The 16,533-nt window shown below is 57.0% G+C and overlaps 2 protein-coding genes across 5 annotated transcripts; both read left to right on the forward strand.

Annotated features, from left to right (window-relative positions):
• Nucleotides 1–1,166: 1,166 nt before the first annotated feature.
• ovol1b (ovo-like zinc finger 1b) lies at nucleotides 1,167–7,592 on the forward strand. The gene is made up of 4 exons (XM_006642771.3): nucleotides 1,167–1,925; nucleotides 5,076–5,281; nucleotides 5,431–5,620; nucleotides 6,054–7,592. Exons 1-4 carry the CDS (start codon nucleotides 1,826–1,828, stop codon nucleotides 6,350–6,352), a joined length of 795 nt encoding a protein of 264 aa, XP_006642834.1. The 5' UTR covers nucleotides 1,167–1,825; the 3' UTR covers nucleotides 6,353–7,592.
• Nucleotides 7,593–8,815: 1,223 nt separating this feature from the next.
• Nucleotides 8,816–14,373, forward strand: mus81 (MUS81 structure-specific endonuclease subunit). Of its 4 annotated transcripts, none has more exons than XM_015338735.2 (16): nucleotides 8,816–9,387; nucleotides 9,463–9,592; nucleotides 9,797–9,900; nucleotides 10,003–10,110; nucleotides 10,209–10,289; nucleotides 10,429–10,517; nucleotides 10,956–11,117; nucleotides 11,707–11,901; nucleotides 12,005–12,132; nucleotides 12,241–12,348; nucleotides 12,465–12,581; nucleotides 12,661–12,756; nucleotides 12,852–12,983; nucleotides 13,303–13,406; nucleotides 13,820–13,903; nucleotides 14,022–14,373. In XM_015338735.2, exons 1-16 carry the CDS (start codon nucleotides 9,250–9,252, stop codon nucleotides 14,274–14,276), a joined length of 2,031 nt encoding a protein of 676 aa, XP_015194221.1. In that variant the 5' UTR covers nucleotides 8,816–9,249; the 3' UTR covers nucleotides 14,277–14,373. The 4 variants fall into 4 exon arrangements, with proteins under 4 accessions (XP_015194221.1, XP_015194220.1, XP_015194219.1 ...); XM_015338734.2 differs by having other exon boundaries at nucleotides 10,006–10,110; nucleotides 11,704–11,901; XM_015338733.2 differs by having other exon boundaries at nucleotides 8,817–9,387; nucleotides 11,704–11,901.
• The last annotated feature ends 2,160 nt before the right edge of the window (nucleotides 14,374–16,533 follow it).

Below are 16,533 nucleotides of genomic sequence, written 5' to 3' on the forward strand. Positions count from 1 at the left end.
GGCGCAGTCCTGGGGTGCTGGACTGTACTCGGACTGCGCCCTCACTGGCTCCCTTGAGTCTCTCTGTTCGCACTCCCCTTCGAAATCCCCATTGTCACACTAACGAGCCCCAGCCCCCCTTCAGGAGCCCAGACAGGCGTCTCCACCCGACTACCTGCAAATCAGTGCGTGTGTCCAACAGAACCACTGGACCAGCTGTCCTCCCGGTCCGACTGGACCTGAACCACCAGACCGGCTGTCCTCCCGGTCTAACTGGACTGGACCAGAACAAGCGGACCAGCTGTCCTATCGGTCTAACAAGACTGGACCTGAACCACCAGACCGGCTGTCCTCCCAGTCTAACTGGACTGGACCAGAACAAGCGGACCAGCTGTCCTATCGGTCTAACAAGACTGGACCAGAACAAGCGGACCAGCTGTCCTATCGGTCTAACAAGACTGGACCTGAACCACCAGACCGGCTGTCCTCCCAGTCTAACTGGACTGGACCAGAACAAGCGGACCAGCTGTCCTATCGGTCTAACAAGACTGGACCAGAACAAGCGGACCAGCTGTCCTCCTGGTCTAACAGGACTGGACCAGTCTCTCACCAGTAAAGCTGTACTGGTAGCCAGTATCAGGCTGGCTGCCCTGGTCCACTCGTCCTGCGCTGTGTTGTGTTGTGTTAATCGACACAATTAGCCTGGCTTGTTATTCGTTTCGTTTCTCTCCAGGAGGGACAGGCTGGAATGCAGACTGGGGGAGAGTCACGCCCCTGTGTGAGGCACGTCTGCGCCCGGAGGATCTCGGGAACGTTCGGGGGGTACAGTGCTCCCCAAGAAGAAGGGTCCACAGCCAAACGTTGTGGTTCCCGTGGTCTCTTTTCACCTGTACTTGTTCCTGTGGATTGAGAGCCCGTTGCTGACACTCACTCACACCCCAGACACCACAGGGACAGGGGCTCGATGGCTGTCCTGTGTGTGTCCTGAGGGGGCCCAGCCAGCGACACCAGTCCCCTGGGTGTGGTAGACGGGACAGCCACGCTGCAGGCTGCCGGACAGCCGGACAGACGGGGCCGTTTCAGACATACTGATCAACAGGTCCCCCCGCAGCGCCGCACACGGACACGCAGGACCGCGTACAGACACAGCGAGAGGCGCTCAGTCCCGCGGGCATTCTGGGGGGGGAGAGAGCCGAGTTGTGGGTGCGCAGTGTGGGCGAGGACACCTACCAAACCAGTCGTCACCTGAGGTTTTTTTTGTTCGTTTTCAATTTAAAGGCCCGTTTCCTCCTTCTCCTCCTCCTCTCCCCCCACCCGCCCTCTCTCTCTCTCTCTCTCTCCCTCCCTCTCTCCCAGCACTGTGACAAACCGGTCCGACAGGTAACTCAAATAGGAGGTTGTCACCGTTATTTCTGGACGCATGCGCCATACCGCCTTCGTTCCTGGCGAATTTTACCTGCCGGCAGCTGCCTGTGCTTTTCAATAGGCTCCCGGCCGCCCTGCGCTCCGTTAGCGAGCAGGTAACAGGCAGCCCGCCTCTGCGCTCGCCGGCCCCAGGTGCTGCGTTTCGGTCTTTCTTTTCTCACAACAAAGAGACTCTCTGGAGATTCCGCTGCTTCGAAACTCTTTCCAGAGACGGCGGACTAGCAGAAAACAAACGCGAAGCTGCGCCCGACCCGAACGCACAAGCAGAGGGAGAAGTTGGAGAAGATTTTTCTTCTAAAGAAAAGTTTCTCTCGCGTCCAGCTCCCTCGCCCTGTCTCATTCGGGCAGGTTAGCTGGGATCGCTTTCACCTGGCGCCGCCAGCGAGGGACGGAGAGGGCACAGACGAAACGTTACCTCAACATGCCCAGAGCCTTTCTCGTCAAGAAGCCCTGCGTCTCCCCGGGCAAGAGGAACTGGAGCGACCTGCCCGACGACGAGCGGGGGGAGATCTACATCCCGGGTGAGCTCCCCGAAACCCCTTCTGCCCCGACACGAGTCCCCGCGCCCCCGCGAGCCGGCGGCGCGACCTTCAGACCCGGGACACTTCCTCCTGGATAGCGGGAGAGCTGAGCGCCGCTGCCTTCGGGTTTTGAGACGCAGTCGCGTCCGAGCGAACGGATTTACATGTCGTTTTTCCGGACGATTTGACCGAACAGCTCTCTTCGGCGTTGCGCGACTAGGACTTCAGCAGGCACACTTTAACAGAAGCTCACCTAACGGAATGCGATAGCCCTACCTAAGCTTTACTGCCGAGATCCATCTACCGGGTGTTTTTAGACGGATTCGCCAGCTTTTACACCAGCAGTGTCTCGCAGTTGTTTCAGGGGCAATAAGATGGTATGATTCGACGTGAGAAAGACTGTTGTGAGTGACTAGGTGAAGGCCCGCTGCTTTCTCGATTCCTGATCACTTTTCCAAAGTTATTTACAGCGACTTCCTTGAGCACCCGGGCGGGAGATGGGGGGGGCTGTGTGCGTCACCGCGGCGCGCAGAAACACCTGAACTACACGGTAACACACCTTGATAAGGAAACCCGCCACCGCAGAGGGGGCGCACGGCCGCCCCCCCGGCACCCAGCCCCATTGTTCCCAGCGCAGGAGTCCCGGCTGGTTAATGTTTATAGTGTAAACGCTATAGGGACATAACGGGCTCGGAGAGCGAGCCTCCCTTAGCAAACACCAGGGTGCAGATTGCGACGGGCGCAGGACTCCTGCCTGCTCCCTGCTCCTCGGTCTCGCGTTCCCCCGGTTCGGACTGCGCGCGGGCCCGGTTCGGCCAGGCGGATGTCTCTGACCCCGGACTCAAAGCGGGGGGGCACATTGCGGCTGTTTTCTTCGTTGTTTTGAGCTACTGTATTATAGCTTGTCGCAGTTTCCTACATTATGTTGGTGTGTTTATACCGCAGTGTATTACAGTGTGTTATAGTGTACTACAGCTATAAAACAGATTACTACAGTGTGTCATAGTGCATTTCTGTATATTCCACAGTTTACTGTAGCGTGGTACATTATACCAGTTTACTACAGTGTGTTATAGTGTACTACAGTATATACCACAGTTTAACACAGTGTGTTATACTTTATACAGTAGACCCCACAGCTTGTGTTGTCTGTAGAGTTGTGTGTTCTGTACCGTTACACACCGTATGACAAGATCTGGTCATTTGCAAGAGGATTTGCAAATCGTCTGATTTACTGCGGGCTTTGTCAACAAACAAATTCCCTCTTGTTTTCTAGCTACAACTGTAGAGGTGATGAACGCACTGTGACAGCCTGCACGAGCTCATTATTAATCAGAAAGAGTAGTGACGACTATGGTGTACTGTAGTGTTGGACAACCACACTTTACTGCAAGGCACTGTGCTGTGCGTTTATAGTGTGGTGTGTCATGAGTTTATAGTATGTTGTGTAGCTGTGCTGTGTGTCTGTGGTGTATTGTGGAGCTGTGCTGTATTTCTGGAGTCTGTTGTGTTGCTGTGTTGTGGAGCTGTGCATTTTCTGCAGCGTGTTTTGTGTCTGTGCTGTGTAGCTGTGCTGTGTGTCTGTGTTGTGTTGTGGTGCTGTGCAGTTTCTGCAGCGTGTTTTGTGTCTGTGCTGTGTAGCTGTGCTGTGTGTCTGTGTTGTGTTGTGGAGCTGTGCAGTTTCTGCAGCGTGTTTTGTGTCTGTGCTGTGTAGCTGTGCTGTGTGTCTGTGTTGTGTTGTGGAGCTGTGCAGTTTCTGCAGCGTGTTTTGTGTCTGTGCTGTGTAGCTGTGCTGTGTGTCTGTGCTGTGTTGTGTAGCTGTGCTATGATGTAAAGCTGTGCTGTGTTGTGTAGCTGTGCTGTGTGTCTGTGGTGTGTTGTGGAGCTGTGCTGTGTTTCTGCAGTGTGTCTGTGCTGTGTTATGTAGCTGTGCTATGATGTGTGTCTGTGCTGTGTTGTGTAGCTGTACTGTGTAGCTATGCTGTGTTGTGTAGCTGTGCTATGATGTGTGTATGTGCTGTGTTGTGTAGCTATGCTGTGTTGTGTAGCTGTGCTATGATGTGTGTCTGTGCTGTGTTGTGTAGCTGTACTGTGTAGCTATGCTGTGTTGTGTAGCTGTGCTATGATGTGTGTCTGTGCTGTGTTGTGTGTCTGTACTGTGTAGCTATGCTGTGTTGTGTACAGTAGCTGTGCTATGATGTGTGTCTGTGCTGTGTTGTGTAGCTGTGCAGAACTGTGCTATGCAGCTGGTAGCTCTGGCTCAGCAGGTCTGACCTGCAGAGCTGCAGTAAACTGACTCTCTCACGTCAACAAAGGGACAATAGTGCTGCCCCACCCTGGATTGCTAACGGGGGAGGGGGGTAAATAAAGCAACCAACCTCCTACAAGGAGCCCCCCCTTTCCCCCACTCTGTCAGCACAGCCTCACCCGTACTCTACTGTACTGTGTAGTACTCCCCCATAGTATACTGTACTCTACTGTACTGTGTGGCACTCCCCATACTGTACTGTACTCTATTCTACTGTACTGTAGTACTCCCCCATAGTATATTGTACTTTACTGTACTCCCCATACTGTACTGTACTCTACTGTACTGTGTGGTACTCCCCATACTGTACTGTACTCTACTGTACTGTGTGGTAAACCCCCATAGTGTACTGTACTGTGTGGTACTCCTCCATAGTATATTGTACTTTACTCCCCATACTGTACTGTACTCTACTGTACTGTGTGGTAAACCCCCATAGTATACTGTACTGTACTGTGTAGTACTCCCCCATAGTATACTCTACTGTACTGTGTGGTACTCCCCATACTGTACTGTACTCTACTGTACTGTGTAGTACTCCCCCATAGTATACTGTACTCTATTGTACTGTACTCCCACATACTGTGCTGAGCTATACTGTGCTCCAGGGTACTGTACTCGCTCATACTGTACTGAGCTGTACTGTGCTGAGCTATGCTGTGCTCCAGGGTACCGTACTCCCTCATACTGCGCTGAGCTGTGCTCCTCATGTCTGTCCTGGACAGGACTGCCCGTTACTGCGTGTGTCTGGGACTGTCTGTCCCTCAGAAGGAGCTGGTAGAGTCTGCAGTTGAAGCCCCTGCCACTGTAGCAGCTGTGTCTGACCCTGTGTGTCTCCGCAGTTTCACTGGGCGTCTCCACCTGCTTGGAGGAGTCGGAGGCCAGCCCAGCGGAGTCGGCCCTGTGCCTGTCCACGCGCCCCCCCCACACCCCTACACTGCCACACGCTGCCGAGCTGCCGTCATGCACAGCGCAGGGCACAGGTCAGAGTTCAGAGGTCAATGGCAGCTGCTTGAAGAAGACCACCTATGTGCGGTCCAAAATGAAGGTAAGCAGAAGGACAGTGACCAGCACCCTTCTCCAGTGTCCAGTGTCCAATCAGTCAGTGTGTCTGTATAAACCCCTCTCTCTCAGTGAGTGTTCATGTACTGGAGTGTCCAGTCAGTGTGTCTGTATTAACCCCTCTCTCTCTGCCAGGTGACAACAGGTGAGCCGCCTTCAGGTGAGCTCTTCACCTGTCAGGTGTGTCAGAAGAGCTTTCAGTTTCAACGGATGCTGAATCGACACATGAAGTGTCACAACGACAGCAAGAGACACCTGTGCACTTACTGTGGGAAGGGTTTCAACGACACCTTCGACCTGAAGAGACATGTCCGCACACACACAGGTGAGCCCGGTCAGCACACACTGGACAGCACTACCTCACTCCATTGGGACACACACAACACACACTGGACAGCACTACCTCACACACAACACACACTGGACAGCACTACCTCACTATACTGGCTGGGGCAGTGGTATGTCTGGCTGGGGCAGTGGGATCTCTGGCTGGGGCAGTGGGATCTCTAGCTGGGGCAGTGGTATGCCTGGCTGGGGCAGTGGGATCTCTAGCTGGGGCAGTGTCCCGGCTGGGGCAGTGGGATCTCTAGCTGGGGCAGTGGGATCTCTGGCTGCCGCAGTGGGATCTCTGGCTGGGGCAGTGGGATCTCTGGCTGGGGCAGTGGGATGTCTGGCTGGGGCAGTGGGATCTCTAGCTGGGGCAGTGGGATCTCTGGCTGGGGCAGTGGGATCTAATGTCTGCTCCCTCTTGCCCCCAGGCGTTCGGCCCTATAAGTGTGGCCAGTGTGAGAAGGCCTTCACGCAGCGCTGCTCGCTGGAGTCCCACATGAAGAAGATCCACGGCGTGACCCAGCAGTACGCCTACAAGGAGCGGCGCAGCAAGCTGTACGTGTGCGAGGACTGCGGCTACACCGCCCCCACGCAGGACTCCCTGCTGCAGCACCTGCACGACGCGCACCCCCACAGCCCGCTGCTGCGCAAGACCACCGCCAAGAGGCTGGCGGGCGCCCTGCACTGCGGCTCGCCCCTGCAGAGCGACGACGAGCCGCAGCCCTGAGCGCGGCCAGCGGGGGGGGCTGCTCCCGGCTCTGTCCTGCTGGAAGGTGAAGGCCGCTGCTCCCCGCCTCTTCCTCCGCCCTCTGGCTCCGAGCGCCGCGGCCACAGAAGTTCAAACACCACCCGAAACTCGAGGGGGGAGAGAGTCACCCCAGCCCGGGCCCTGAGCGGCACGGCTGTCTGACACACAAAATACTGCGATCTGTTCAGGACAGAACGGATCCTGGGACTGGGACTGGACGTGGGCACGGGAAATGTTTTTATTTGTTTTTAAATGAAAGTGTTTTGTATGCTGTGCCTGCCCTGTGTGGAATTGCTGTGTCTGAGTTGGTGCTGTGCAGATACAGGGGTCCCTGTCCCCCAAAAGAGCCCTGGGTGACCTAGGGCAGAGAAATGCTGTGTTCTTGGGGGCTCCATGAGTCTCTGACTCTACCTGACTGCGGGATTCTGGAGATACCGGGAGAAGTTAATGGTTCCTTGAGATCCCTCTGAGTCTCCAGATGGAAATGCTGAACTGAACTGTGGCTGAACCTCAGGGACCTCAGGCTGGGGAGTAGCAGCAAACCCGGCTGTTGCTGTAGCAGCAGGAGACCCTGTGGTGGCAGAGTGGGATCAACTGTAGCAGATAAAACCTGAAATGCATAAACCTGGTCATTTTTCTGGTGCCATATAGAATATATCCCAGAGATCATGTTGTTCATCCTTTCTGCTTTGATGCATGTGGTAGCAGAAAAAGAAGTAATAATTATTCTGAACAAAAAAGAAAATTATTCTTTCCAAGACTCCCTGTGCAAAGCAGTGTGAACCATGCCATGTTTTACAGAGAATATAGTTGCTTCTACATGCGTTTTGAACAATGGTGGTAAAACCTGGAGTGGATTTGACTGCTGTGCACGAGGAGTCTGGCTGATAACACTGCAGATCCTGGAGTGGATTAGATTGCTGTGCAATGGGAGTCTTATTGACAACACTGTATTTTTATTGGAGTTTTATGTGTAATGTTTTGTACAGTTGATAAAGGATGGCAGTAATTCGGATATTCCCTGGAAATTGTATATTCCTTATTTATCAAGGTGAAATGTGTTTACCAGGAATGGGTAGGTGGTGCTGTTTTTCTATGTGTGGATTTGTGCAAGGCACTGTGCTCAGAGGCGTGGGTGGGTGGCTGGGGCGGGGCAGGGGGACTGGGGGGCAGACAGAGCTGTACGATATTAAAGAGGGGTCCAGTGCCCTGGCCAGTCCTTCCACGTGTTGACTCTGATTTCTTATTCATTGCTCATTACCGTCGTATTCCAGGAGATGGGCAGGGAGGGAGGGAGGGGTAGACATGGAGAAGGGAACGGAAGGAGAGACCTGATCCCAGCTCCTCTAACTGTTCCCGAGAGTAGCGGATTCCTGAGGCGTGCTCCGTCTTGCCCAGGGAATTCAGAGCGAGCTGCCCAGCGTCTTCCCTTCCCTCCCGGTGTTCTAACGGAATCCTGCTGGATACAGAGGGATGGAACAGGGTAGAGTGCGCGCACACACCCTCAACAGCACACACACCCTCAACAGCACACACACACAGTGAACGGCACACACCCTCAACTGCACACACACACAGTGAACCACACACACCCTCAACTGCACACACACACAGTGAACCACACACACCCTCAACAGCACACACACACAGTGAACGGCACACACACCCTCAACTGCACACACACAGTGAACGGCACACACACCCTCAACTGCACACACACAGTGAACCACACACACACCCTCAACTGCACACACACACAGTGAACCACACACACCCTCAACAGCACACACACAGTGAACCACACACACACACCCACAACAGCACACGACCTCACACACCTTCAACTGCACACACACCTTCAACTGCGCACACACAACCTCTCACACACACACCCACTCAAAATCCACACACTTACAAACACTCACACTCACAACTACATACACACATTCTGTATGCTTTTGAATGCACAGTGACTGTACTGTTCACACAGCACCACACAGTATAGCACAACACACTAAACACACATAGCACACAGCAAAAAACACAAACACACCACACCTCACAGCACCAACACACTCTGAACACACAGGCCACACACACTACAAGTACACAAACACAACATACACACTACCCATTGCAAGTGTCTGGGCAGGACAGAGTTAACTCCTGGCTCTAGTGGTCATTCCATCAGCTCACCTGTTGTTTTGCTGTTACTGACGAAGCTGTTAGAAGGAGTAATACCTAGAAACACCCTGTGCGTGCGTGTCCTCTGGTTAGACACCGTATCTACTCTCATAGCGGGCAGCGCAGGGAGCCGATTATTGGCAAGAGGTGTGAACACCAGCCTGCTTAGTGCTGTCACAGGGCGCGGCTAAGCGCCCTATGACCACAAGGCAGCGCTGCGCTCTTTCTCAAGGCCTCTCTCTATGCGCTCTAGCTCCAGCATGAACTCTATGGTCGCTCGGCTGCAGCCGGAAGCGTTTGAATAGCGGAGCGGTTTCGGGGAGCAAGAAAGGCTAGTGGTGCTGGTGTTGGTGGGGAGCTTTCAGGCTCGCTGGGGTATCTCCGGGGCAAAGGGAGCCCTGCAGCTGGAGTCCGGAGCGCTGCCCGGCGTGACTGCCGGGCCGGCTCGGTGTCTCTGTCGTGTTTCTGTCTCGCCACGGCACAGCTGCAGCTCAGAGCGCCGTTTGTCCCCCCTCCCCGCTGTGGAGGTCCGGCAGGGTCCGGGGACCGGGGTTCGAGGAGCTGCAGTCTGACGGGGTCCAGGGTTCGAGGAGCTGCAGTCTGACGGGGTCCAGGGTTCGAAGAGCTGCAGTCTGACGGGGTCCAGGGTTCGAGGAGCTGCAGTCTGACGGGGTCCAGGGTTCGAGGAGGCGATGGCGTCAGGCCAGGTGCAGTTCGGCAGGAAGCGCGCTGTGCCGGGGTGCCCGAACCCGCTGTTCCTGCGCTGGCTGACAGAGCTGCGCGACTCTGCGGCGGAGAAGGGGCAGCGCACGCAGTTCACCTACCAGAAGGTGAGGGGCAGGACGCTGGGGCAGACGCGGCCCTTCGCTCTGCCCCTGGGGTAACGGCGCGCTTCCCTCCCCCAGGCCATCGGCTCCCTGAGGAAGTACCCCCTCCCTCTGAGGAACGGCAGGGAGGCCAAGATCCTGCAGCACTTCGGAGACGGGATCTGCCGGATCCTGGACGAGCGCCTGGAGCAGTACTACTCCGAGCACGGTGAGGCGGCGTCCCGGCAGCCAGTGTGAGCCCCCCGACTGTCGCGGAGCGGGCCAGACTGTCCCTCGCTGTTCCCCGCCTGTTCTGGAAGATAGGATGGAGAGAGAGGCGAGGGGGCGCGGTGTGGCGTTCCCACGGTGACAGGGTGCTTCTGTCTGGATCCCTTCTCCTCCTCTCCCTCAGGGACAGTCTTTCCTCTTGCAGGTCCGGACGCCCCCATCCACTCTCTCCCGGAGGATGACGCGCCCCCCCCGCGACGCAACAGGAGCGCAGAGCCCCCCCCGGAGCGCCCCCAGGCGTCTCCCAGGGTGAGTGTGTCCTGCGGCCCTCGGGCTGGGCCACAGCGCAGTGAGGAGCTCTGAAGGGCCCAGGTCACTGTGAGACCACACCTCTGCTCTCCTTTGTTTCAGAAGCGGAGGCAGCCAGCGGGTGGAGGGGGGAGGAGGGCCAGGGAGTACGTCCCGCAGAAGGGCTCTGGAGGATACGCAGTGCTGGTGGCTCTGTACCGGCACAGCCAGGTACTGTACTCGCCCCCTGCTCACAGTGTGCTCGCCCTGCTCTCAGTCTGCTGCCTGAGCTGACGCCTGGCCCTCTGTGTCCCCTCTGTCCCTCTCAGGCTGCAGGCAGCTGCGGTTTCCTGCTGAAGTCGGAGCTGCAGAGGGAGGCCCAGCCTTTGTGTGACAAGTCCTTCACTCTGGTATAGTGAGTGTGTGAGTGTGTCTGTGTGAGTGTGTGTCCCATAGCTCTCTCCCATCTTGGTCGCAGCTTTGTTTTCTCACGGTGAGGTTAAACCTGCTGTCTGGTCCTTCTCTCTGCTGCTTCTCTGCTGCCTGCAGCCGGAACCAGGCAGCAAGTACACAGCCTGGTCATCGGTCAGCACACTGATCCAGAAAGACCTGCTGCTCAAGACACACTCTCCAGCCAGGTGAGTCATCATGTCTCTGTGTGGACTGGTCTCTGTGTGGACAGACAGGTCTGCTGGTCTGGTCTCTGTGTGGACTGGTCTCTGTGTGGACAGACAGGTCTGCTGGTCTGGTCTCTGTGTGGACAGACAGGTCTGCTGGTCTGGTCTCTGTGTGGACAGACAGGTCTGCTGGTCTGGTCTCTGTGTGGACTGGTCTCTGTGTGGACGGACAGGGCTGCTGGTCTGGTCTCTGTGTGGACTGGTCTCTGTGTGGACGGACAGGGCTGCTGGTCTGGTCTCTGTGTGGACTGGTCTCTGTGTGGACGGACAGGGCTGCTGGTCTGGTCTCTGTGTGGACAGACGGGTCTGCTGGTCTGGTCTCTGTGTGGACGGACAGGGCTGGTCTGGGGCTGCATGATCCCTTTTTTATGTTGGTACACTTGTCACGTCTGTGTCCAGGTACTCCCTGACTGAGAAGGGCAGGGAGCTGGCAGAGAGGCTGGAGAAGCGGGGATCCCCCCTGAAAGATGGGGCGCAGGGGTCCCAGACAGTGGACCTGACGGAGGAGGAAGAGGAGGAGGGCGAGGAAGAGCCGCAGCCGGGGGAGACACGAACTGAGTGGTGAGGCCCTGAAGGCGCTGGTCACAGTGCGCTGCACGCTGGTCTCTGTGGTTCTGGTTCCTGCACGCTGGTCTCTGTGGTTCCCGCACGCTGGTCTCTGTGGTTCCCGCATGCTGGTCACGGTGCGCTGCACGCTGGTCTCTGTGGTTCTGGTTCCTGCACGCTGGTCTCTGTGGTTCTGGTTCCCGCACGCTGGTCTCTGTGGTTCCCGCACGCTGGTCTCTGTGGTTCCCGCACGCTGGTCTCTGTGGTTCCCGCATGCTGGTCACAGTGCGCTGCACGCTGGTCTCTGTGGTTCTGGTTCCTGCATGCTGGTCTCTGTGGTTCCTGCACGCTGGTCTCTGTGGTTCTGTTTCCTGCACGCCTGTCTGTGGCAGTTAATGATTAAGCTACACAGATAAATACTCACACTGATAAATAACAACCTTTGGTCAGGGCTCTGCTCTGCTCTGCTCCGCACACCTGTCAAAGCTCTGAACAAGCAGTTTAGAACAAAGACTCTCCAAGTCTCTGCAGGCCAGGCTGAAGGGGGAAGGTGTGACCTCAGAAGGCCGGACCTCTCCAGTCATTTCCGTCTCGTCTCCAGCAGTGAGGAGGAGCCTGCGGTTGCCCTGCCGGCCCGGACAGGGGCAGAGGATCCTGGGCTCTCCGGCGCAGGAAACAGCCAGGCCTCGGGGAGCTCGAAGGCCTCGTGGGGTGGGAGCAGTGACCCCACGCCGGAGGTCACACTGCTGCCCGGGACCTTCGAGATCCTGCTGTGTGTGGACTTCATCGAGACCACGGGGTACAGGGCAGTGAGGAATGCAGCCATTTGTGGTGCAGTGTTGCGCAGCTGTGTCTGTGTTGTGCAGTGTTGTGTAGCAGGCCCCCCTCTCTCTCTCTCCCAGCGGCTCCAGCGCCCGGAAGCAGGAGTTGGTGTTGGAGCTGCGCAGGAACGGGGTGCAGTTTGATGTCCGGAAGCTCCACGTGGGCGACTTCCTGTGGGTGGCCAGGCAGAGGGTGGACTTTGTGCCAGGTGAGGGGTGAGGGGTCAGGGGTCGGAGGCCGGGGGTCAGGGGTGTAAATGCTGTTTATTCATTTGTGTGACTGTGTGTGGGGGGTCGACCCCGCCCTGCCAGGTCAGCTGCGCGCCCCCCCAGCACGAGAGCTGGTGCTGGATTACATCGTGGAGCGGAAGAGAATGGACGACTTGTGTGGGAGCATCATCGACGGCCGCTTCCGGGAGCAGAAGGTACCCTGCGCCCCGATACCTGTGTCCCTTTCTCCACCCTGCGCCCCGATACCCGTGTCCTCCTCTCTGGGGAGTCCCTGCTCTCAGACTCCCGGTCACGTTCTCTCCCTGCCCAGTTCCGGCTCAAGCGCTGTGGGCTGAGGAAGCCGATATACCTGGTGGAGAATTATCGATCTGCAACTCACCTGAGCCTCCCAGAGAGCACTCTGAGCCAGGCCATCGTCAACACACAGGTACAGCGCGCAGAGAGACAGACAGAGAGACAGACAGAGAGACAGACAGACTCCCTCACTCATTCTCTCCTCCCTCCAGGTTGTGGATGGGTTTTTCGTCAAGCGCACGCAGGATGTCCGAGAGTCTGCTGCCTACCTCACGGTCATGACCCGGTTCTTGCAGAGGATCTACGCGGTACGGCCCGACGGGGGGAGGTGCGACTCCAGGTTAGACTCTCTCCGGTCAGGCAGTGTGCTGAAGGGCTGTTGCCTGTTTGTCTCTCTGTCCAGAACCGCACCCTGCAGAGTCGCTCCGGGGACGAGGACTGGGGTGTCCTGCCCCCACAGCCCCCCCCCTCGCCGACACCCCCCTGCTCTCTTCTCACCTTCACCGACTTCAACCAGGGAGCTGTGAAGAACAAGGTACTGTCTCTCTCTGCCCTGGTTCTGGTCCGGCACAGGACTGTATTTCTCTCTCCTGTGTTCTGGTCCGGCACAGGACTGTCTCTCTCTCTCCTGTGTTCTGGTCCAATCCAGTACAGTACTGTCTCTCTCTCTCCTGTGTTCTGGTCCAATCCAGTACAGTACTGTCTCTCTCTCTCCTGTGTTCTGGTCCAGTACAGTACAGTACTGTATCTCTCTCTCTCCTGTGTTCTGGTCCAGTACAGTACTGTATCTCTCTCTCCTCTGTGTTCTGGTCCAGTACAGTATAGTACTGTCTCTCTCCTCTGTTTCCTCTCAGGCTCAGACGGTGAAGGAAGTCTTTGCTCGACAGCTAATGCAGATCAGTGGCATCTCTGGAGACAAGGCTGCAGCAGTTCTCGAGCAGTACAGCACTGTGAGCAGGTATGAAGAATTTACAGCACTGTGAGCAGGTGTGCAGTATCTACAGCACTGTCTATCTGTATCAATTATACATCTGTATAACTATCTATATCAATTTCCATTAGGGATCAATAAAGTTTACCTATCTACTATGAGCAGGTGTGCAGTATCTACAGCACTGTAAACAGGTGAACTATGCTGAGCAGGTGTACGGTATACACAGACCTGTGAGCAGGTGTACATCTCTTGTCAGAAATCACTGCCGTAATACTTTGTACCTTTCTGTTTAGGGGTGATATTGCATTTCTCCTTCGCAGCCACTAGGTGGTGCTGTTTGCTCAGAATGATTTAGCATCACAGGGGCTTGAGGGGGTTGAGTGGGAGACAGTCCAGCCTGGGCCTGCGTGTCTGACCTCTCTCCCGCCTCTCGCTAGTCTGCTGCAGGCCTACGACAGCTGCACCACCGAGCAGGAGAGGGAGAGACTGCTGTCCTCCGTCCGATACGGCAAACTGCACAGGTGGGTCCTGCCCGCCCGCGTGGGAGCGGCCAGCCGCCTACAGGGGGCGCTAGAGAGCAGGGGGCCGGCCTTGCCCTGTCTGCACAGCTGGCGCAGTGACCCGTCTCTCTGTCTCCAGGAATCTGGGCCCCGTGCTGAGCCGCACAGTGTGCCAGCTGTACTGCACGCCCGGGCCCCTGCCCTAGAGGGGCTGGAGGTCCCCGGGGAGAGATGGACACTCGGCACCGCCAGGAGGCCTGGGCAGGGGGGTGGGCGCTCCTCTGCCCCCCGTCCCGCCAGCCGGAGGCAGGAGGGCAGCTCAGGAGCCACAGCCATGGCTCTGCCAGCGGAGGAGGAGGAGGAGGAGGAGGGAGGGGCGACCTCCGCCCTCTGACCCCCCCACCCGTAGGAACTGTAGGACAGAATCATGGGGTCTCTTCTGGACAGTTTTGTGCTTCCTGTGCCGGAAAGAATAAAGATGTTTCCTGTCAGCCGTGAGTCTGTGTGAGGAGGCTGGGGGGCAGAGGCCAGAGGTGACCCGGGCAGTAACCACACGACCACCAGCTCGCAGCTCGCAGCCTGGACAGGCACAGACATCCAGAATCCAGCTCCCTTGGCTCCAGATCACTGATCCGGTCCCGGGTGTCTCGATCTCTCTCTGCTCCAGATCACTGATCCGGTCCAGGGTATCCCGATCTCTCTGCTCCAGATCAATGATCCAGTCCAGGGTGTCCCGATCTCTCTGTCCTCGAGATCACTGATCCGGTCCGGGGTGTCTCGATCTCCTCTCTCCAGATCACTGATCCGGTCCGGGGTGTCTCGATCTCCTCTCTCCAGATCACTGATCCGGTCCGGGGTGTCTCGATCTCCTCTCTCCAGATCACTGATCCGGTCCCGGGTGTCCCGATCTCTCTGTCCTCCAGATCACTGATCCGGTCCCGGGTGTCCCGATCTCTCTGTCCTCCAGATCACTGATCCGGTCCAGGGTGTCCCGATCTCCCCTCTCCAGATCAGGGATCCCCCTGCAGCCCCAGTCTGAGTGTTGGTACGTGTGGTGTGGTGAATCGCCGGAGATGGGCGAAGTGAAGCCAGGCCTCGCGGCTCCTGTGGTCGGCGCTGGGCTGTGATGAAGTGCAGAGAGGAATGTGTGTTTCCCGAAGGGGGTTCAGGCCTGGAGCTGCCAGGAGTGAGCAACGCTGAGTCAGACGGGGAGCGAGAGGAGCTGCAGGGAAAGTCGGCGCCGCTGCCTCTCGGCTCCTTCCTGGGACCTGGGTTCAAGTCCAGCTTGCAAAGCCTGTCTGCGTGGAGTCTGCATGCTCTCTTTCTGAGCTCCACACGTGCAGCGCAGTTGGAGGTCACTCATGCGAATTGCAGCAAGTCGTCTGGTGCGCTCTAGTTTGGGCTGGACCTGCTGACGCGAGTGCATGTTCCTGTCGGAGCGTGTGTGCGGCACGTGTGTCTGCGCAGGGCTCTGAGGGGTGTGGCTCTGCAGCATTCCCAACCTGTGACATCATCAGGAGAGCAGGGCCAGTGCAGGCTGGAGCAGGCCGTCCTGACAGCACACAGGGTTCACATCTCCGGGCTTTCTGTGGCTTAATCACACTCGTACCCTGATCTCACCGGGCTTTACTGCGCTGTACTGTGCTTTTACCCTGATCTCACTGGGCTCTGCTGCGCTGTACTGTGCTTTTACCCTGATCTCACCGGGCTTTACTGCATTGTACTCTGCTTTTACCCTGATCTAAGTGGGCTCTACTGCACTGTACTGTGCTTTTACCCTGATCTCACTGGGCTCTACTGCGCTGTACTGTGCTTTTACCCTGATCTCACTGGGCTCTACTCCAGTGTTTGCCTGAGATCCAGCTGCAGCAGCTGGCGGGAGCGGAGTCCTGGCCTCCAGCTCGGACACTTGGCTCCGTGTGGAAATCCCCTGCTGTCTCACTCCTGAGCGGGCGAGGAAGTGGCCCAGCCCAGCAGGAAGCTGGTGAAACTCGAGGAAAGAGGGGTGACACATCACTCAGGCCTGCTCTGTCTCGGGGGATCTGAGCCCAGGGCGCTTAGTCACACCTGCTTCTGCCTGGCCACCGTGTGTTCAGCACTGGCAGCTCTCTCCACGTGTCCCTGCACCACCCCAACACAGCGTCCACGTCTGCCTCAGCAGTGTCACACTTTCTGTTTCTGTCAGTCCAGGACTGCGCTGTGAGTGTGTTAGTGTGTGTCTGTGCGTGTGAGTGTTTGTTAGTGAGTGCGTGTCTGTGTGTGTGGGAGTGGGTGAGTGTTTGCTAGTGAGTGTGTCTCTAGGTGGCTGTGTGTGTGTGGGTGAGTGTCTCTGGCTCTGCCTGTGTCGGTGTGTGAGTCCCTGCAGGTGAGTGTAACGGGACCCCAGCCCACTGTCTCCCGGTGTCGAGTGTCTGCTGCACACCAGCTGCCCGCGCTGTGACTCACTCTGCCGGTTTCACCCCGAGACAGTCGGAGTCCCGCTGTTCTTCAGAACGAGACAGCAGCTCCCACACTCTTCCCTGTGTGCTTCCAGAGGTCTCCCAGAACCCAGGGCAGCTGTTCCACCCCCCCGTTACTCTCTGTGGAAAGACTTGCCTCTTTCGCTAAGATAAGATCACTTGATTTCCCATGTACAGTTTCTTGTATTAGTA

The sequence above is a fragment of the Lepisosteus oculatus genome, chromosome 18 (assembly GCF_040954835.1).
Source record: "Lepisosteus oculatus isolate fLepOcu1 chromosome 18, fLepOcu1.hap2, whole genome shotgun sequence".
NCBI lineage: Eukaryota > Metazoa > Chordata > Actinopteri > Semionotiformes > Lepisosteidae > Lepisosteus > Lepisosteus oculatus.